This window comes from Oryctolagus cuniculus, chromosome 4, assembly GCF_051225735.1.
Source record: "Oryctolagus cuniculus isolate XC-2025 breed Fujian yellow rabbit chromosome 4, ASM5122573v1, whole genome shotgun sequence".
In the NCBI taxonomy this organism is placed as follows: domain Eukaryota; kingdom Metazoa; phylum Chordata; class Mammalia; order Lagomorpha; family Leporidae; genus Oryctolagus; species Oryctolagus cuniculus.
Genome location: NC_142870.1, coordinates 81,175,587 through 81,197,313, shown reverse-complemented (window position 1 = coordinate 81,197,313; position 21,727 = coordinate 81,175,587). Strand labels below are relative to the sequence as shown.

Genomic DNA, 21,727 nt, shown 5'->3' with positions numbered 1-21,727 from the left:
AGCTCCCTTCTGCTTGTTCACTCCCCAAATGCTCACAAAGGAAGCCAGGGCTCAATTTAGTTCTCCCATGTGGGCTTCAGTGACCCAAGTACTTCAGCCATTACCTGCTATCTTCCAGTGTGCACATTAGCAGGAAGCTGGAATTGGGAGTGGAGCCAGAATTTGAACCCAGGCAGTCCAAGATGAGCTGCATGTGTCCTGATTGGTAATAAACTGCTACATCAGATACCTGCCCCTCAAGACTGTTTTTAAAGCTAAAATATCAAGATAGCCTGGTTTGGAACAAGATAGACAAATGAATCAACAGACAGAGTAGAGAAATCAGAAGTTGACTGAGACATAAATGGTTGATGGATTTTCAAAAAAAGGTGTAAAGGTAATTCAGTGTGGGGAAGAACAGTCTTCTCAACAAAGGGCACCAAATCAACTAGAAAGTCTTGTGCAAAAGTAAATTTCAACTCATCTATCATATCGTGTAAAAGTAACTCCTAGTAGATACTAGAACTAAATGAAAAATCTTTTTTTTAAAGGATTTATTTATTTATTTGAAAGGCAGAGTTACAGAGAGGCGGGGGGTGAGGGAGGTCTTCCCATCCAATGGTTCACTACCCAAATGGCCACAACAGCCGGAGCTGCACCGATCTGAAGCCAGGATCCAGGAATTTGGCTATCTTCTGCTTTCCCAGGCCATAGTAGAGAGCTATATGAGAGTGGAGCAGCCAGGACTCAAAGAGGTGCCCATATGGGATGCCGGCATTGCAGCTGGTGGCTTTACCGGCTATGCCATAGCACCAGCCCCTAAATGAAAAACCTTTAAACAGTAGAATTTCTGAAAGAAAATATAGAAGAAACCCTTTGTGATTATGGGTTATATAAAGATTTATTAGATATTTTAAAGGCAGGAAAAATGAGAAATTGGGCTTTGTCAAAATTAAAGACTTCTTATTTTCAAAAAACACTGGTAAAGGAATACAAAGGCAAGTCATGGACAGTGAGAAAAATATTAGCAAATCACACTTCTAAGAAAAAAAATTTTAAATAGAAGAGGAAAAAAATCACACTTACGATAAAGTACTTTTATCTGGAATATTTAAAAACTCGTAACTCAATAAGAAAAACAAAAGAAAATAACAATAGTAACAAAAATGAGCAAATGTTTTAAACAGGCTTCACCAAAAAAGAGACATGATTGGTGAACAACACATGAAAAGATGCTCCGCATCATTCATCATTAGGGATATGTAAATGAAAACCACAATATGTTACTTCTACACACTTAGTAGAATGAGTAAATGACCACACCAAGTGTTGGCAAGGACTGTCATTCACTGTCAGAGGGAATATAAAATGATACAACCACTTTGTAAAAACAATTTGACAGTTACTGCACTTCTAGGTGTTTATCCAGAAAAACAGAAAGCATATGGCCATACAAAAACATGTACACAAATATTCCTAGCAGATCAATTTGTAATAGCCAGGAACAAATGTCCATCTGGCAACTGTAGATAGAGTGTGGTATATCCTTATAATGGAATATACTCAGCATTAAAAAAAAAGAATGAACCACAGATACGTGGACAAATCTCAGCATAATTAAGCTAAATCAAAGAAACCAGACAAGAAGGGTACATATATATACAATTATTAGAAAAGTAAAATAATCTAGAGTGATTGAAGATCAGTGGTTGCTTTTAGATGTGGGTGGGGTGGGGATGCCTGGGAAGGAGACTCAGGAAGCAGCTTGAGGGAATAACAGAGGTGAGGGTATGTTTATGATATGTTTGTCCAGTGGTTTCACCGTGTGCTCTCATATGTATGTCAACACAGACCAACCTGTACACTTTAAATACAAGCATTTGGTCCTGAAAACGTTCCCCAGGATTGGTCTTAATCCGGTGTGGTAAGGCATGCAGACCTGGAAATGACCCCCAGAGCCCTAGAACCGAGCCTGGCATGCCTTGTGGGCCATGTGGGGAGGGACCATAGTCAAGGCAGCAGAAGAGGAAGAGGGCAGAGCACGACCCAGAGCCTTTATAGGTTTTTTTCTGGGAAGGAATGGGCAAAACAGGGCAGGTATACTGAGGCCTGGGTGGTTTGAATAATTCCAGAAAACCCTGGGCTTCAGGGGTGATCTCTGGTTGTCCAGTGGTGGGGTGGCCTAGGGCACGGAGAGAGCTGGCCTGATGAAGGAGAAGGTCACTGTGCTGGCTGCTCTGCATATCTAAGGCGCACTCCACTAGACCCCCATGGGATCAAGTCCCAAAATGCCAGAGCATCAAGAATACAGAAAATCAAGTCAGTCCACAGGTCTTAGCCTGTCCTCTGCTGCTAAGACACGACACCACAGACTGGGTAATGTATATACAGTATAAGTTTATTTGGTGCATGACTTTGGAGGCTGGGAAGTCCAAGAGTGAGGGCCCATGTTTTGGTGAGGGCCTTCCTTCTATGTCATACGTGGCAAAAGACATGGGGGCAGCTAGAGAAAAGGAGAGGAAGAGAGCAAGCGAGCCAAATTCCCCCTTCCGTCAGGAGCTTGCTGCCGACAGCTCGCCCACTCCCAGGGTAATGCGTTCATCCATTCGTGAGGGCTGAGCCAAAGACTGCACCTCTTCACACTGTGGCCTTAGGGGCCACACAGGAGTTTCCAACACAGGAGCTTTGGGGGCTGGGAGGCACATCCAAACCGTAGCACTCACTTCATTGTGTTATCAGTTACTCCTCAATAATGAAGCTAATTACAACATACATGAGGGAGCCCTTTTCAGCACAATTTTGTGATGCTCCAATGTAGAATAATGTAATTTCTATCCTAACTAAATTAGATAGACTAAAAGAATCCAGGCAAAGTAAAAGAAAGTGTTCTTCAGAATTAGAATAAGTATGTTTTAAAAAAGATGTACCGGGCCAACGCTGTGGCACAGCGGGTTAACCCCCTGGCCTGCAGCGCCAGCATCCCATATGGGCGCCGGTTCTAGTCCTGGCTGCTCCACTTCCAATCCAGTTCTCTGCTATGGCCTGGGAAAGCAGTAGAAGATGCCCCAAATCCTTGGGCCCCTTCACCCATGTAGGAGACTCGGAGGAAGCTCCTGGCTCCTGGCTTCGGATCGGCGCAGTTCCGGCTGTTGTGGCCAATTGGGGAGTGAACCATCGGATGGAAGACCTCTCTTTGTTTCTCTCTCTCTATCTCTCTCTGCCTCTCCTCTCTCTGTGTAACTCTGACTTTCAAATAAATCTAAAAAAAAAAAAAAAAAGATGTACTTCAAATACTCTAAGTGACATGTGTATCAAAAATAGTGATTTAGGGGCTGGCGCTGTGGTATAGCTGGTAAAGCCGCCACCTGTCAGTGCCAGCATCCCATATGGGCACTGGTTTGAGTCCAGGCTACTCCACTTCCTGTCCAGCTCTCTGCTATGGCCTGAGAAAGCAGTAGAAGATGGCCCAAGCCCTTGGGCCCCTGCACCCACGTAGGAGACCAAGAAGAGGCTCCTGGCTCCTGGCTTCAGATTGGCACAGCTCCAGCCGTTGCAGCCAATGGGGAGTGAACCAGCGGATGGAAGACCTCTCTCTCTCTGCCTCTCCTTCTCTCTGTGTAACTCTGACTTTCAAGTAAAATAAATAAATTTTTAAAAATAATAATGATTTAGAAAAGCGGTAATGCCAAGAAGAGTTCCGTCAGTTCATTTAATGGATAGGATATATTTTAACACAGTGATGACATCAGTGATTGCTTCTGAATTTCTTAAAAATATAGTTTGATCTTAAGTTTAAATACTTCTCAGATAACTGTATACAGGAATGTACACAATAAAATTTCAGGCTCATTTCTACCTAACGTTTAGATAATTTGGAATCTAAATGAACAAATAAATAGGATCAGTTAATAAAATGTTACAATTATCTTCCTTCTAATAATCTCAAAATATAATAGGAGGCTTCCCTTGGCAATTACAGATATTAATGCAAGTCTAAAATGTATCCTCTTCTGACCATAAAAACCCTGAAAGATACTGAGTAAACACATGGGATCAGTCGTAAGCCATTGACATTAGCCAAGATAATCTAACGTAAGTCTCTTAAAATAACGCTGACTTCCTGATCATATATTTATCATCTCATTAATCAGTTTGCAACCATATCTATGTATATATAATCTGGAAAAGCATTTTCTAAAGTTACATTTGATTTCTTTTTCTAAAGTTATTTATAATTTACTTTGTGAATTTTCTTTAAACTCACACCAAAGGAAGGGATGGATTTCTTTTTTTTTTTTTTCAGGATTGATAAAACCTAAATCACACGTCTGATATCTGGATTATTTGGCCAATATCAATAACAATCTCACTTCAAATGTCAGATCTTAGATGTTTACATGTCAGGCTGTCTGATTCATTTAACATCTGCTGAAAACTTCCTAGTTCTGGATTCAGTGAGGGTTACAAGGATGAAAAACACACATTCCCTTGTTCTCAAAGAGTGTATGGTCTAGTAGGGGATTTTCCTAATTTTATTTTATTTTATTTATTTGTTGAAGAAACAGACATATAAACAGAGACAAAGAAAGAGCTCTCATCTGCTGATTCACTCCACAGATATTCACAACAACGAGGGTTGGGCCAGGCCAAAGCCAGGAGCCAGGAACTCAATCCAGTGCTCCCATGTGGGTGGCAAGAATCCAACTACTTGAGCCATCACCTGCTGACTTCCAGGGTGTGCATTAGCAGGAAAAAGCTGGAGTAGGAAGCAGAACCAGGACTTAAGCCCAGGCACTCCAGTATGGGTACACCACAACCAGTGTGTTAACTACCATGCTAGACACCTGCTTCCAGTAGGGCATTTTGTAGCATGCATTGAACAGAGATCAGTATGAACCTAAGAATAAATGCTATCAAATTTATTTTTTAATTCATAAGATTGAAATTAGAAAGTCTCCTACCTTTTTCCTCATAGCACTTTATCCAGTTTCTTTCTTGGGACTTAGGAGTTTAGAGATATATTTTTAAAAAATTCTGTGTTTATTTGAAAGGCAGAGTTACAGATTGAGAGGGAGGGAGGGAGGGAGGGTGGGAGAGAGAGAGAGAGAGAGAGAGAGAGAGAGATCTTCCAACCATTGGTTCATTCCCCAAAAGGACTGCGCCACATGGAAGCCAAGAGCCAAGAGCCTGGAATTACATGGCGCTGGCAGGGACCCATCTTCTTCTGCTTTCCCAGGCACATTAACAGGAAGATGGATGGGAAGCAGAACAACCAAGACTCAGACTGGTGCTTACATGGATTGCTGGTGTTGCAGGAGGCGGCTTAACCAACTATGCCGCAACACCGGTCCTTAGAGATACTGTTTTGGAGACTACACATGGTACAAAGTCCTTAATGGACTGCTCTCAGGGAGTATTATATTATTTAGTTAGACTTAAAAAGGAAAAAAAAAATTGTGCTGGTTCTGTGAATGTGTGTTGGGGGTGTCCATTCACTATGCAAACTGAATTGTGGGGCAGGTGTTTGGCCTCCTAAGATGCCTGCATACTGCATTGGCATGCCAGGGTTTGATGTGTGGCTGCAGCTCCTGATTCCAGCTTCCTGCCAATGTAAACCTTGGGAGACAGAGGTGATGGCTTGAGTAGTTGAGTCCTTGCCACTTTTGTGCAAGACCTGGATGGAGTTCCTGGCTCCCTACTGCAGGCATTTAAGGGAGTGAACCAGTGGATGGGAGCAGTCTTGTGTATCTTTTTCTCTCTCTCTGCTTCTCAAAAAAAACTAATAAAGGAAAAACAGCATGAAACCTAGGATTCTAGATGCCCATGCCTTTATAAACATTTATTTATTTATTTATTTATTTACAGAGAGGCAGAAAGAAAGAGAAGTCTCCCATCCACTGGTTCACTCCCCAAATGGCTGCAATAGCCAGAGCTGGGTCGATCAGGAGCCAGGAGCTTCTTCCAGTCTCCCACGTGGGTGCAGGGGCCCAAGGACTTGGGCCATCTGCTGCTGCTTTCCCAGGCCATAGCAGAGAGCTAGACCAGAAGTGAAGGAGCCCGGACTCCAACTGGCACCCATATGGGATGCCGGCACTACAGGCGGCTTTACTGGTTTCACTGCAGCACCGGCCCCCATCATAAACATATAAATGTCTTTCTTCCAGGATCAGCTTCCAACTTCAGCTTTTTCCGATGGATGAGGTCTCTTCTGATCCCCTCCTACAGGTTTGTGCTCACTGGGGGTTGCTACCAGGATGAATGACTGTCCCAGAATCCTGGGAGGCACCAAGGATATCCCATTTCTAGCTGGGTTTGGGCCGGAATTGTGTGGGAAGCTGGCAGTTGAGAACGTGCAGGAGACTCAGGTTTTGTTCCTCCTTCCCCCTCCACCACCACACCCTGGCCCCCTGCTTCAGGCCTTCAGAAGCTCATGCCCTCTGCCCTCTGACCCTCAGTCATGACGCAGAGAGGCTGCATCAGAGTCCGATGGTGAGAGCGAGGGAGGCAGCAGCTCTCAGTGCATTCACAGCAGCATCTGTACACTGCATGCACAAGATCGAAGCCCAGAGGAAGTGTGAAGCCAGGGCGCCTCAGAGCTGGTGGACGTGACCATCTTGCTGAGAGCACAGAGGCCAAGTGCAGAAGTCCGGCAGAGACCCTCTGTGTTCAGATGCATGGGGCAAGGGAATGCACCTGTCTGAGAAGCAGAAGGCCTCAGACAGGAGAGGTTTCACAGGCGCCCCCGTGTCTTTCCTCCTGCAGTGCTTCCTCACCTCTGAAGTCCTTGAGATCCTGGAGAATGTCCCCTAACCTCTGTCTCCTTTCCGTGTCTGCAGCCAAGGCTGCAGGCTGGGAAAATCCAGGCAGAACCCCACCCAGTGTTTATTTGGTTTCATTCTGTTGGTTGTTTTTGAAACTCTGGATGCACTTGCCAGTGTTTCCCAACTCCCACACCCAGACATTGCTAATGGATCTTGGGACCCTTTTCCATTGGTCCCAGATGTAAGTGCAGAACCTTTTATTTTCCCTCATATTTTTGCTGTGGTAAAACACACATAAAATTCGCCATCATAACCACTTAAAAGTTGATGGCTCGATGGTGTTCAGTACATTTGTGTTGTGCTGTGACCAACATCGCCATCCAGAACCATTCATCTTCCCAAACCCCAGGCCTGCCAAACACTAACCGTCCATTACCCAGAATCCTTTTCAAGACAGCTCTTTGCAAGAACCACCAATTGATTCAAGTTGCTGCAAGTTGGAGCTTGGGGTATTGACAAAAAGGGACCAGGGACTGCAGAATCTGAGAACTGGGGCCCAGGGACAGAGGCTGGAGTGTGTGGGGAACGCTCCCTGTCACCTGCTGGGGCTGGCTGGGCACATGTCCCACGTGGAGCTTCAGTAAAGGTGAGGTGACCTCTGTCTTTCAGATACTCAAGGCACCAGGTTGGGTAACTCAGGTCACAGCACACCAGTATTGATCTCTTATCCTTTATAACCTGAGAGAAAGTAGGGTCTAAGCGAAAATAGACTCTGTGTAGACCCTGCCTACAGAGTTTGGAGCTGCAAGCCATGTGTGGGTGATAATATCTGTCCTTGTCTGATTAACAAGAACATTTTCAGTCACTTCTGGTTTAAAGCCAAACAGTGACCTTGGGAAGGGGCCACTCTCTGTGTTACACCCTGGAGTCCTGGGGCTTCCCCTCCGAGGTCACTGCAGTGCTGTGAAAAGAAGAGATGACTTTTGGAAGAGAACAGTCAGTGGCTGAATAGAACGCAGTCCACACCAGTCCTAGCACAGTGTCCGGCTCAGTGGGTCGTCACTGGTGACGTTTTGTGGTGGTGCTTAAGGATGGTGATTCATTTTAAAATAAAAACTGGGTAGCCGTGTTCTTTATTCTGTAGTTTTGAACTCTCCCCTCATTGCAGCCCCATATGTCCTTCAAAACCAAATGTCCTCTGCCCAAACGCATTTGGCTGAGTTACTTCCTGTTACATCTGCAGCAACGTGGTGCTCGCTCTGACCTTGAGAAGGCTTCCTTTCCTGGAGCCATAGCAACTGTCCACATACGGGTTCCTAAGCCATTCTAGACTAGAGAGTAAAACATTATTACTCCCAATTCAAAAGAATGTGGTGGTTTCATCTAAAAAAAAAAATAAAGAAAAGATAAAGCACTGGCAAAAATACTTATTTGGTTTGGCATTTTTGCCCTTTCTAACCTTACTTAAATTTTTAAAATTTATCTTCATTCTGTTTGAAAGACAGAGAGATGGATAAAGAGAGATTTGCCATCTCCTGGTTCACTCCCCAAATGCCTACAACAGCCAGGGCTGCACCAGGCTAAACCCAGGAGCCTGGAATTCAGTCTGGGTCTCCCGTGAGGGTGGCAAGGACCTAAGCCCTTGAGCCATCTTCTACTGTCCCCCGGGCTGCTCACCAGCAGGATGCTGGAACTGGAGGCAGAGGGCACAGAACTCAGTCAGGCACTCCCCTATGGGATTTTGGTCATCCCAAGCAGCATCTTTTTTTTTTTTTTTTTTTTTAAAGATTTATTTTTGAGAGTTACTGACAGAGAGAGGGAGAGACAGAGAGAAGATCTTCTGTCCACTGGTTTATTCCCCAAATGGCCACATGGCTGGAACTGAGCCGATCTAAAGCCAGGAGCTTCTTCCAGGGCTCCCCTGTAGGTGTAGGAGCCCAAGCACTTGGACCATCTTCTGCTGCTTTCCAGGCCATAAGCAGGGAGCTGCATCAGAAGTGGAGAAGCTGGGACTCAAACTGGCACCCATATGGTGCTACAGGTGGAGGCTTAACCTATTACACCACAGCGCCAGCCCCTCCAAGCAGCATCTTAACCACTGTGCCACACACCCACCCCTTAACCTTGCTTTCTGAAACTTCACCCTTTGTATAAGAAACTAAGTTCTCGGGGCCAGCACTGTGGTGTAGTGGGTTAAGCCACCACCTGAGGTGCCAACATCCTATATGAACGCCATGTGGTCCAATTCTGATCTGGCTCCCTGCTAATGTACCTGTGAGAGGAGTGGATGATGGCCCAAGTGTGGGAGACCCGGAAGAAGCTCCTGGCTCCTGGCTTCAGATCGGCCCAGCTCCGGCTGTTGCGGCCATTTGGAGAGTGAACCAGCAGATGGAAGTATCTCTCTCCCTCTCTCCCTCCCTCTCTCTGATTCTGACTTACAAATCAATAAAGTAAATCTTTTTTAAAAAAGAAACTAAGTTCTCAGAAACCTTCAACCTATGTAATTTAAATAAATTCTCAACAGATGGCTGCAGTGCCTTTACCATGTGAGCTGAACTTCAATAGTGTGGCATTTTGCCAGTGTCAGCTGAAGCCTTCTGCTTAAATTCCTCCGATTTATGAAATTAAGTTTCTAGCTTTTTACAGCTCTCGAATCTGTTGCTTATTCGAACAGTTGAACCTTACCACTAGTAACGTGCACATTTCTTTGAGAGCAAACTTTTTTTAAGAGGGAACTCCTGCATAACTCATGGCTTGAGGACCTCCCACAGACGCTGGAACTGGAAAGGAGGTGGGAGGATGAGGAAACAGAGGCACGAGGAGGTCAGGAGGTCTCCTGAGGCCGCCAAGCGGCTTGGGGCCGGAGCTGTGGCTGGCTCTGTCTTCCGTGGCTGCCCTGACCGCCTGTCTGAGCTTCGCTCACTCCATTCTGCCTGCAGCGCGTTCCCAGTTTACTCCAGCTGCACCAGGGTGCAGAGCACCACTGGGGCTGGCTGTTGGCCTGGAGGCTACCTTTTTCTCCAGAACCTTTGCAGTTTGCCACTTTGCCGCCCTGCTAGATGACCTTGGCTCTGGGAAGCATGCCTCGTCCAGCTTTCTTTCCATGAGTTAGGAGAGGGTTTCTGTTTTTACTCTTCTCGCTTGTTACTTCATTTGACAAAAAGAAAAGCTACAAGAAAGGCAAAGAAAAGCTACAGAGCCCCCAAAATGACGCCATTTGGAAGGCAAAAGGGTCTTGGTAGGTTTCCTCCTTCAAAGTGTGTACTGCTTTATGGTTTTCTACTTAGGAAGGGTAAATATCACTCTCCTTATTTTAAAGTATGTGAAAATATTTCATAAAGTTCGTGGGAAATGGCATTAAAATAGAGGCTTATTTTGACACCAAGAGTTGCAGTCCATTTAGTTTTTCATAATACACATCTTCCATGAGCTTTTTGAAGACCCTTGCACTTTGAGTGCAGAAACTGTTGTACACACAGCATTCAGCAGTCACAATGGAACCCTTCGGCCCATGTTGAATGTTAGCCCAGGGGATGTTCTGCAGGTCCTCTCTCCGTCCAGAACAGAGTAGACTCATCTCCCTCGGGCCCCACTTGCTCTTCCCTTCTTACCATCCTCTGGGTCTCTCTCGCTAAAGGAGCTGGCGGTCCCCCCGGGAGCAGATCATCTTGGCGCCTTCCCCGGCCAGGGTTGACATGGCAATGACTCAGCTCACTCAGGAGAATGCAGACTTCGCCTCTCGGGATCGCTACCACCACTCCTCCTCCGTGAGCCGTGAACAGCTGATGCCTCAGTACTAGAAGCAGCGCTGAGACCCTCCCGTCTTGGAGCTGACCTGTACCCAGTGGACCGAAGCCCTGGGCCTTTTGTGGAGCTGCTTCTCCTCCCGCTGCTGCTTTGGACAATGGAAATCTGCATGCTGGTCGGGAGCCGCACGCCTAGCCCAGGTAATGTTAGGAAGAGCTCCACCTGGACACCAAGCCCGCCAGTGTGGAGAACCACATCTCACTGCTTCTGAGGGCCACAATAAATGCTTATTTTTAATTAAATTAAATTATTGATTTAATACAGCATCCATGTCCATGGTTCCAAGCCCCAAAGTATACTCATGGATAGAACGAAGTCTTCCTCCCATCTACTTTCCTTCTGCTCAGTTTCTACCCTGGCCGAAGGCAGCCATGCTCTCATGCACACTTCCAGTTGTCCTTTTGAGTGTACAGTCACACAGGAGTGTGGGTGCTGGTCACTTAAACGTGTGTTCTGCACCTTGCTTTTCTCCCTTAAAGATCTAGCTTGGAGATCTCTCCATAGCAGACACATACAGTGTCCTCATCGTCTTCCAGTTGTGCGATGAGCTGTGAGTTAGTCCACTCGTTCCACAGTGGTGGGCATTTGGATTCATTCCAGTCTTTTGCTACTGCACTCGGTTCTGCAGTTCATCATCCTGTACACTTGTACGGGTATAAAGATTATCTTCAGGGTAGGTCCCCAGGTGTGGAACTGCAGGGTCAGACGGTACTTGTATTTGTCAGGTCTTTGTAATTAAAAAGGGAATTTACCGTGAACTGCCCAGCGGCGACTCCTGTCTCCAAGGTGCCCGTGGGCTCTGACTCCCTGGGCACCTTCACCGCCACTTTGGTGCATGAACAGCACAGAGGAGACAGGACTCACCTGGTTCCTCCGTGAGATCAGCATGGCGTGGGTCACAAGCGCCCGTGGGTGGAAGGGGCTTAGAGCAGGTCAAGCCTGGGAGGGTCCTGGGGAGGAGACCATGGCTATGGTTGCTTTTAGGTAAGTTTGGTACCTGAGCCAGGGTCAGTGATTTTACCCCTGAGCTATGGAGGGAAGCATTGTTGAGTCACTGTGGCTCTTTCTTCTGTAGTAGACTGCCTCATTAGTCAGTGAGCCAAGAGTCACAGTGCTTTTTCAGAGGGCAGACTGGGGAGGGCACTTAACCTGCTGGTTGACACATGAGGCTCATGTTCCATGTCAGAGGACCTGGGCTCTATACCTGGCTCCAGCTCCTGGGTCCAGCTTCCTGCTAATGCAGACCTTGGGAGGCAGGGGTGATGGCTCAGGTAGTTCCTGCCATCACATGGGAGACCTGTACTGAATTCCCGGCTCCCAGCTTCAGGCCTGGCCCAACACAAGTATTTGTAAGCATCTGGGGAGTGACCTGCAGATGGGATCTCTCTCTCCTTCCTTCCCTGCTTTTGTCCCTTCCTCCCTCCCTCCTCCCCACCATCCCTCCATCCATCCCTCCCTTCCTCTCTCCCAAATTAATAAATAATTTTTTTTATTTTTATTTTTGACAGGCAGAGTGGACAGTGAGAGAGAGACAGAGAGAAAGGTCTTCCTTTGCCGTTGGTTCACCCTCCAATGGCCGGCGCACCGCGCTGATCCGATGGCAGGAGCCAGGAGCCAGGTGCTTTTCCTGGTCTCCCATGGGGTGCAGGGCCCAAGCACCTGGGCCATCCTCCACTGCACTCCCTGGCCACAGCAGAGGGCTGGCCTGGAAGAGGGGCAACCGGGACAGAATCCGGCGCCCCGACCGGGACTAGAACCTGGTGTGCTGGCGCCGCTAGGCGGAGGATTAGCCTAGTGAGCCGCGGCGCTGGCTAATAAATAATTTTTTAAAGTGTGGGTTTCTGTACCTCACCCTTAGGCTTTGTTGTCTGGTAAAATGGGAGGGGCTTCCTGGACTTCACATCTTTAACAAATGCCTCAGGTGATTCTAGCAAGTGGTCCTTGGACCGCCTTCTGAGAAACACTGACCTGTTGGGTGGGAGGGGCTCAAAGCAGGTCTTTCGTTCTCTCTGGGAGGTGCGATCTCATTTATGCTGGCTGTCCATGACATCTGCACTCGGGGAAGTGCCAGATTTCTGAGCGTCACCGGAACCAGCTTAAAGAAAGCAGACTTTGACTTAGCAGTGGGCTGTGTGTGGGGAAGAGAAACGCCGCACCAAGGCGGGCGATAGTTCCGAGGGGCTGAGTTCAGTGATCACTGGAGGCCCTTTTAAAGAAGAAGCTGCACCAGCTTCCTGTGGCTGCTGGCACGGAGTACACAAAGCAGGCAGCTCCAAAACAACGGACGTTTATTGTCACAGTTCTGGAGGCCAGAAGTTTTCCATCAGTGTCACTGGGCAGCTCAAGATCCAATCTAATCAACCTGCAAAGTGTTTGCCAAGTGAAGAAATAAGCATTCACAGGCTCCAGTGACAGGATGTGCATGTCTTTGGGGGACTATTTTTCAGGCGACACAGAAGGCTTTACTGAATCTGCTTTTTGCTTTTTTGAATTCTGCATCGGAAGCTGAAAAAGTAGCCCACTCTAAAAACCATAGCACTAGGCTGGCGCCGCGGCTCACTAGGCTAATCCTCCGCCTTGCAGCGCCGGCAGACCGGGTTCTAGTCCCGGTCGGGGAGCCGGATTCTGTCCCGGTTGCCCCTCTTCCAGGCCAGCTCTCTGCTGAAGGTTGGAGTGAGGTCTGTCCTGTCAGGATTTCTTCCTCTTGAGTTGAAGAATCCACTTCCCCATCTCATCTCTGTGAATGATGAAACCAAGCAAGAGACTGACCAGCATCCAGGAACAGAGGCAGAGATTGGTGACTGCACATTACTTTTCAACGCAGAGCCCTGCCCACCCATGAACGTGGCCAAGCTGTGGCCAATCACATTGGCCTCTTCCCTCCCAGGAGGAGCAAGTACAGGATGACGGCAGGGAGGCAGAAGCAGGCCCTTTGCCTATTCCAGAGGGCAGAGCTTGGGCGGTAGTTTCTGCCTCCCTGAGGGCAGGGGGCCAGTGAGGAGACCGTCAGGACATGAGAGCAGTGACAGAGGCAGACGCAGTGGACAGGGAGGTCTCCCTGGAGGTGGGGATAATAAGCTGCACCCAAGCAGCTAGTGGACAGAGGTGGGGGTCAGGGCTTTCCAAACGGGTGGACAGTGAGATCAAGGACAAGGAGATAGAAGCGAGTGGGAACTAACAGATAACTCAGGGTTGCAGGAGCACAAGTGGGTGGTGCAGTGTGGGGAGCAAGCCGGACTGGACTGAGTTACTGGAATTAAGACTTATTCTATGCATCTGCTCTCCCACAATATGGCGCTGGGAGAGGAGAAAACAGCTTCTACGCAGCTGCCTCTTGCCAACTTGAGTGATGACCTCCAGGAGCTGATCCTGCTCCTGATTGGAGGAGAGCAGCGTACTCGGCGTGTGGGCAGCCGAATTGGGATTGGCGGAGGAGGACTATAAAGGAGGAGAGAGACAAGATGCACGAGGAACATCTAAGGGGGAACATCTAGCTGAAGGAACACCTGTGCAGCCCCCGAGAGAGCCGGCCGGCGGTGTGCTGCTCCCCTGCGGAAGTGGGGAAGGTGGCAGGGGGCCCACCCCTCCACGGAGGTGGAGGGACGGCAGCCAACCCGGGAAGAACCAGCAGCAAACCCGGGGAGGGCCGAGCAGACAAAAGAACAACGCAGGGTCCTGTGTCATTCCTCCACGAAGACGGGGAGCGACAGTGCAGCTTGAATCAAGGGAGGTCCTGGCAAGGTAGTCTGGGGTCAAGTCCTGTGCCATGAAAATGATCTTCAAAACCTGCCCGCACGGGGCCAGCATTGTGGTGTGGTGGCTTAAGCTCCCACTTCAAACAGCAGCATTCCATGTGGGAGCGCAGGTTCAAGTCCCAGCTGCTCCACATTTGACCCAGCTCTCTGCTGATGCCCTGGGACGGCAGTGGAAGATGGCCCAAGCCACCCTTACAGGAGAAGAGGATGGAGTTCCTGGCTCCCGGCTTTGGCCTGGCCCAAGACCTGGCTATTGTGGCCACTGGGGGAATGACCCAGTAGATGAAACTTCTCTCTCTTTCTGTCCCTCTCCCTGTGTGTCACTCTGCCTTTCAAATATATAAATCTTTTTGTTTAAAGCCAGCCTCACAATCGTATAGGGCTTTGTTTAGAGAATAAACTGATGCGATCCAGGCTCAGGGAAAATCCATTTCAGATGTCCTGTTTCCCTGGCTGTCTCTGCGTGGAGGGCACCCCACAGCTGAGACGAGACAGGCAGGTGGAAGGGCAGGGCCAGTCACTTGAGCTTCTGCCCGGAGCACAGAGCACCCGCTGTGCTAGCAGCGGCCTGGAGATAGGGAGGAGACTGAGGAACGGGCGGTCCTGATGAGTGACCCTCTCACTGCTGTAACAAGCTGGCACGCATTCCGGGGCTTCAGACAAATCACACGTGTGCTCTCGCCCTCAGAGGTCAGGGAGCCACAGTGCGTCCAGGGCTGCGTTTCTTTGGGAGGCTCTGGGGGTGGGGAGAGCCCTGTCCTTGCTTTTTCCAGTTACTAGAGGCTGCTCCTCTTCCCTCTCATGGCCCCGTCCACCCTGAAGCTAGCATCAGCACTGATACACGCTCTGCCTCTTAGGACCCTGGGAGGAGACAGGGTCCACCTGGAAGCCCGGCCAGTGCTCCCTGTGCCAAGAGCCCAGGTTTAATCACACCTGTGCCGTTCCCATCGCGAAGCAAGCCACACATTCCCGGGCTCCTGGGACCAGCACCCGGCAGTCCCTGGAGGGCCATCATACCACCTACTGCATGTGACCTGGGCTGAGCTCTGAGCAGGACCATGGAGCTGCACGCAGGGAGTGGCTGGAGAGTTAAGAACGCAGCAGGGGGAGCACAGCTCACAGCCAAGCAGCCTGGCCAAGATGCAGACATGAGTGCCAAGGAGACGTTGTATGTGGAAGAAATCCAGGGGACTTCTTGGAGGAGGCAGGTTTGGAACTGGGTTGGTGAGAGAATTTGAAAAGGCTCTGAACCAAGGGAATGAGGTAAACAAAGACAGAAGGCCCCACACAGGAGAAGGCTGACCTTCAGCCTCACAGCTCTTCTACCTTCTGCTTTCAGTTGGCCTCACCTGAGAGGGAGTTTGGTTAGAGTTGCAGGGTCCTCAGATTTGGGGAAGAAAATCTGTTTGAACCCTGACTCTGCCATTTGTTAGCTTTGTGACCCCGGCGGACTTCAGAACCCCTCTCAGCCTTGATCTCCTCCTCTGTGGAACGGGGATTAGGTTACCTGCAGCAGGGAGCTGGGAGTCCTCCCTGGGCTGGGCAGATGATGTGGGGGTGTCCTCCTTCCCCCACCACTGCTTCTGCGGCACGTGTTGCGGATGACTCGGAGGAAACAGCGGAATCCTCGGTGCTTCTTGGTCCCTGCTGCTCTGGGAGGCCATGCTGGGCCTTGTGATGCAGGCACAGCGGGACACAAGCCAGCCGCGGGAAGCCTGCTGTGTGACTGAGCCCCAGCCAGGGCGACCGACAGAGCTGCCCGACTGCTGCCTCAGCTCTGCCCCCACCTGCCAGCCTACCCGCCGTGGCCGTCAGTCATCGGCCACTTCCTGGGGCCCTTCCTCTGTACACACACCGCTCTTTACAAGGCCTTGGGGATTTTTCCCAAACACTAGCCCCTGCTCTCCAGTTCTTTTGAGCCGAGGCTTATTCTAGAACAAATAAGGCACTTCCTGCTGTGACTTACCCCCCCACCCAGGTCCACCCGGATGCCCCAGAGGAAGGCCAGGCTGTGGGGATGCCAGCAGGCAGGGATGCCGGCTTGTCAGCTGAGGCAGCAGCTAGGGGCTTCAGCCCCTGGCCCTCCTCTTGGGAGGAAGGTCCCGTTCATGTAAAAGGCAAAGCAGGTGGCAAGAAAAGCCCCGCTGCACCAGGGTCCCCCCCGTGCTCCTGGGAGTGCCACCCGTGCGACAGTCTCTAGGCTGGCGCCCAGCTCTGATGGGCTGGCCCGTGGAGAACGGTGCCCACTCACCGCCATTTGCCGAGGGGAGGGCTATGGCACCCACTAAACAGGCAGAGCGTGTCTCTGAATGGGAATGTGCAAAATAATGGTTGGTTTTGTTATAAAAAGGAAAACTGCTGTTAGAGGGGCACTATGTTCAAAGAGCTGGACTCGCCACATGTGAGCCCTGGCTTAGAAGGTCAGCCACGTGGGACGCACCAGCCAGATGGGCTTTTGAATGCCCTGGGAGCAGCCAGCGTCTCAGAGGACCAGCAGTCACCCCCAGAAGCCAGCGGGAGGTCTCAGTGCGGATCTGGGAGCAGTGGCAGGTACCATATGCATCCAGAGCCTGAAGATGGAACGCATCCCTAGTTTCAAATATGAACCCAAACTGGCAGTCACCAGGGCAGAGCCCCCGAATGGCAGGGCCGATATCTAGCCAGCGTGCGGCTCACGTGGGCAGCTCCCTGTAGCTGTGCTAGGGTGACAGTGCTGTGGCAGCAGGTGCCCCAGGCTCAGTGATTGACACTGAGCTTTGCTTCAGGCTCAGGTTACGTCTGGGAGCTCGGCTTTATGCTCTCCAGGGACCACTGATTCAACATCCTCCACGCCCTCAGGTCGTTCTCTGGATTCTCAGCACCCAGTGAGAGGGGAGAAACCGGGACACAGGGAGGACCCCAGGGAGGTTCCCGGGACCAGGACAGAAAGGCTACGACGCCCCTCCTGCATTCAGTTGGCCAGAAGTAGACCCAGAGTCTACGTGATGGAACGTGCCCAGGAGGAGGAGGAGCCAGCTTTGGTGCCACCTGCCCGGGCCCCATCTCTGTGGTGCAGGATGAGAGCAGGTGCACTCACTGGTGGCAAGGGAGTGCGTCTCCTGATCTGTTCTGAGTAGCTTCAAGCCTTCAAAACTCAGAGCCCTGTGTCAATCACTCAAGCCAGTGATTCTGCCATTCTTCAAATCATGCCCAGGATTCCATTTTCAGAACTTTCTTCAGGACGTTTGACTATTCTAATGAATGGTAAGCCTTTATCCCTTGGGAGTCCATTTGATTTCAAGAAGTACCAGAAATAGTGTGGAACCAAGCATGGGAGTAGGCACGGGTCATGCTAAATGGTCTGCTTGGCGCCGGTGCTGTGGCACTGCAGGTTAAGATGCCACCTGCAATGCTGGCATCCCATTTGGGCACCAGTTTGAGTCCTGGCTGTTCTACTTCCAGCCCACCTCCCTGCTAATGTGCCTGGGAAAGCAGCAAAGGATGACCTGAGTGCTTGGGGCCCTGCCACCCCAGTGGGAGACCCAGAAGAAGTTCCTGGCTCCTGGCTACAGCCTGTCCCAGTCCTGGCCATTGTGGCCATTTGGGGAGTGAGCCAGCAGATGGAAGATCTCCCTCTGTCTCTCCCTCCCTTTCTGTAACTCTGCCTTTCAAATAAATAAATAAATCTTTTTTTAAAAAATAAAGTAAATCATCTTCGTTGGGTCAAAAATGAGATACGACTTAGTAAACTTACTTGAGCACATTCCAAAGGTGAGATCCCAACACACATGTTGAGACCTGAGAGTGTCACTAGAATAATTATGTCAGGCCTCCCAAGGTGCTGGTTTTGAAGGAATCGCGTTTGTTTAGATATAAATTTGGGCAGTTGCATGTGTGCCTGTGCACACGTGCGTCATTAGTGACATCACATATTCACAGTCTGTGAAAGACCTGCAGGAGCAGAGCCGCATCTTCAGTCAGAATCACCCCGGTGCTTAGTGCTAGGTATTTCTGCTGTGCGCCGTCGGCCCATGGCACCCATCAGGGATTCACTCCAGCCCCTGGTGTTTACTCACTGTGCACAGTGATCTTGCTCACTTGATCAGGAACTGTGACACTAGACCACAGTAACTGCTTCCCCACGGGCCTGCCGCCGAGTTTGCTGTTCGATTTAGGATGCAGTGGGCCTGGATGTCTCAGAGGGCCAGGGAGGGAGGAGACCGGGCTTGGAACGCACTGCATCTGAGTGAGTCGAGCAGAGTGTCCTGAGAAGCAGAATTCTCCACTGGGTTTTCATTTTGGCTGTTGGATACTGGATCAGCTCTTCTCTGGATGGGTGGTTTGCTGGATAAATGGAAAAGCTGCGTTACCCCAAGACACCCAACCTCCGATGATCTTTTCCTCGTGGGCAGTGAGGAGGGAGCATAAGGGATAGACGTGGCCCCTACTCTATGACTGCAGTTCCATGGCTCCAGGATACAGCTGCGTTTGAAGGTGAGGGAGTAAACCCTGATTTCTGATGGAGAAGTCACCGTGGGCGTTTGCCAAAAATGCAGATTCCCAGGCCGTTCTCTAGGGTAGGGCCTAGGACTGTGCAGCTTTAGCGTCCCCTCCTCCAGGTGGATCTCTAGTGTTTGAGAAGCACCAGTGGGAAAGTCTTGGGCCACCCCAAGTCTGAGACCAGCTGTGTGCATCAGCTCCGGGCTCTGTGATGGGCAGCAGTGTCCCTAGGCCGGGGCACCTTGTGCTCGGCACTGGTGAGGCTGCTGGTCTGTGCAGGGGTCCAACACACCACACGGTGGTGAAGCACTTCTTCACGGGTCATGTTGATGAGCCAAGGTCAGGCTGTGCAGAGCGGTTCCTTCGGGTGTGCCCCACCTGACTGTGCAGGTGTGCATGCACTTGTCTGCACATGTGGGGTCCATTTTTCCAGAGACCTGGATACACACAGTTTCTTCATGCTACTAACTGCTTCTTCCCTCGCCTTCCGCCCTCCTACCAGTCCCACTCCTCAGGTTTCTGGACTCCCTGGTCTTAGCACTCCTCTGCAGCTTGGGGCCCTGTAGTTCATGGTCAACTCTTAAAAATGAAATCAGAATATTTATTACACCTTATGTGAGGTAGCCCTGTGGGCCAAATCAAAAGCAACAGTCTGTTTTTGTTTGAGTTTTATTTAAGGTGAAGTTCAAATAACATACAATTAACCTTTTGAACCCTTTGTTTTTGAAAATAATGCTTTCTTGGGACACCGCCCTTTTGTGAATGTGTTGTGTGTGGCTGCTTCAAGCTCCAACAGCAGAGTACAGTAGCTCTCGGGGCAGAGACCGCGCAGCCGCCAGCCTGAATGACGTCCTCGCTGGCCCGCTGCTGCGCCCCGTGCCGAGCCCTGCTGTGGAGGAGCTGGGTCCGTGCTCTCTAGAAAGAGCCCAGGCCTCGGGGACGCGCCTTCTCACACATCACCTCTCCACTAAGAACGCCGTCCGCGCCAAAGGCCAGCTCTCCTGCTTTGTGGGCTTTTGTGCCTCAGAGAGCCAGCTCCTCCACTCCCCGGTTTCCCGTCTTCCTCCCGTCTCCAGCCGCACACAGGTCTCCAGCCCCACAGTGGCAACCCGACCTGGGCCTGCCCTGCCAGGCGCCGCGCCGCTGCCTTTCCCTCTGCTGCCCAATGGCTGCGTGTTCCCTTTCTCTCCTTGTGTGTCCCCTCCAACTTCTTCCCTCCAGCTGGCCCTCGGACCCACCTTCACTTGGGCATCTTGGAGTCTCGTGAAATTTCAGGAATGCACCCCAGTGTCCCCATCTTTGCTAATTTCATGGTGCTGTTACCCTACTGACTCAAATTAGTCACCTAGAAGTGGGGTCGTCCGTCTCAGCCTGCCCCTCTCCCTCCCGGTCTCCCCGCCGCCACCTCTCCTCCCCCCCACCCCGCCCTTCTGTGAGGAGGCAGCACTGTCTTCTGGGCAGTATCTTGGGTTGCCCCACCCTCGTCCTCACTGTCAGTTCCTTGGTCCAGGCGGTGGCCCTGTCATGTCTGAATCACTGCAGTGGGCTCCTCACTGGTGTCTCTGCCCCTCCCTCCCCTCCAGTTGGCCCTGCCTGCCTCGTTTTGCAAATGCCGAGAGCTGGATAGACTGCGGGGCCTTGGCGTTTGTCTGTGCCTCTGTCCGGCCTGCTCCCTCGATGCTCCCTCTGTTGTGTCCCGCAGAACTCGGCCCTGGCTCAGCCCTTCTTCCACTCAGAACGTCCTGCTGCTGCTGTGTGTGCTTGGGAAGCGCCTAACGTCCTGCAGGAAAAGCTGTAACGTCGCCTGAGAAAGCGCACCTCCGCGTCTTCGAGTACTGGGTTCTCGCTCTGTTGGCTGGTCAGGGGCAGGGACTGGGTGAGGCTCCCTCATGTGTGGATACCTGGAGCTTAGCACCGTCCCTCTGCACAGGGCAGGTGCTCAACCGATGTTTCTCACGCAGCTGCTTTGGGCGCGTGCCTCTGCGGCCGGAAGCTAACTTGACATCTGTTTCTGACTGTGTTAGGTTAAGGCAGTGGTTTCCAACCCCGGCTGCACATTAGCACCAGCCGGGAGCTATCAGAGCAAATTGACGCTCAGGATTTGAGATTCTGAGCTACGGGCAGGTGCCGGGCAGGACTGGCCATTCTGTCCAGCCAGGGTTGAGAATCAGCAGTGTCGTGTCTGGTTTTCAAGGCTCCCATCCGTTCCCGTGTCTCCTCACAGCCCTCCTCCTCAAGCTCCTTCCCCCAGTGGCCTGCTATCCTTTGGGCCACACTTGTCTTCCCACCCCGAGGGGAGGATCCGGGCCAGGGAGCCGTAGCTTTGCAGCCTACAGCACTGAGCGCAGCTGCGCAAGCCCGGGAGGAAGCTGCTGGGGGCTCCCCTTGTGGAAATCCTGAGCAGTCAGTGCCCTTCAGGGCCCGAGCTTCACAGCTTGTTTTGGATGAATGGGGAGGAAGAACTTGGCGAGGACCCAGCCTGCCTTCACCTGTGTGTGGGCGGCAGCAGCTTCCGTAAACCCGCAAATGACCCCATGCTGGCGGAGACCGAGAGCCTTAGATTGGCTCGGATGGTCAGCACACCTGTCCTGGCCCACCCTCTGGCTGGGTCCTCTCCCTACCGGGGGATGGTGTAGGGTAGTAGACAGGGCAGTGGGCTGGTGTCTGAAGACAGATGCTATCCTGGCCATCTGTGTCTGCTCTGGGGATGTCCCTCCCCTCAAGCCACCTGGGCCTGCCCCTGAGGTCCCTTACAACCCGGTTAGTGTTCTTTCTGTGGCTTGTCTAGACTAGGATCCCCCAACTACTGTGAGCCAAGAGCCACGTGGAAGGGGCCAAGGATGGCACAGGCCACATATCCATCCTGCTCATGAAGCGTAGACCTTTGGAGACAGAAATGTTGAGGCTTCCTCTTGTTGCTCAAGGTGTGTCAGGGATTAGGGAGAC

General features: G+C 50.9%; 1 protein-coding gene across 12 annotated transcripts in view; it reads left to right on the top strand.

Moving 5' to 3' along the window:
* SLC12A8 (solute carrier family 12 member 8) overlaps positions 1-10,789 on the top strand; it is a 184,643-nt gene extending 173,854 nt beyond the window's left edge. For 11 of the 12 annotated variants that reach the window (XR_016233145.1, XM_089331862.1, XM_070072237.2 and 8 more), the window contains 2 exons: positions 6,144-6,204; positions 10,378-10,789. Coding sequence is in view for 11 of the 12 variants with exons in the window: in XM_089331862.1 (XP_089187988.1) it covers positions 6,144-6,204; positions 10,378-10,540 (224 nt within the window). In the remaining variant the exon portion in view is untranslated. The remainder of the gene's footprint in view (positions 1-6,143; positions 6,205-10,377) is intronic. The other variant, XM_089331857.1, reaches the window with a different exon arrangement.
* The last annotated feature ends 10,938 nt before the right edge of the window (positions 10,790-21,727 follow it).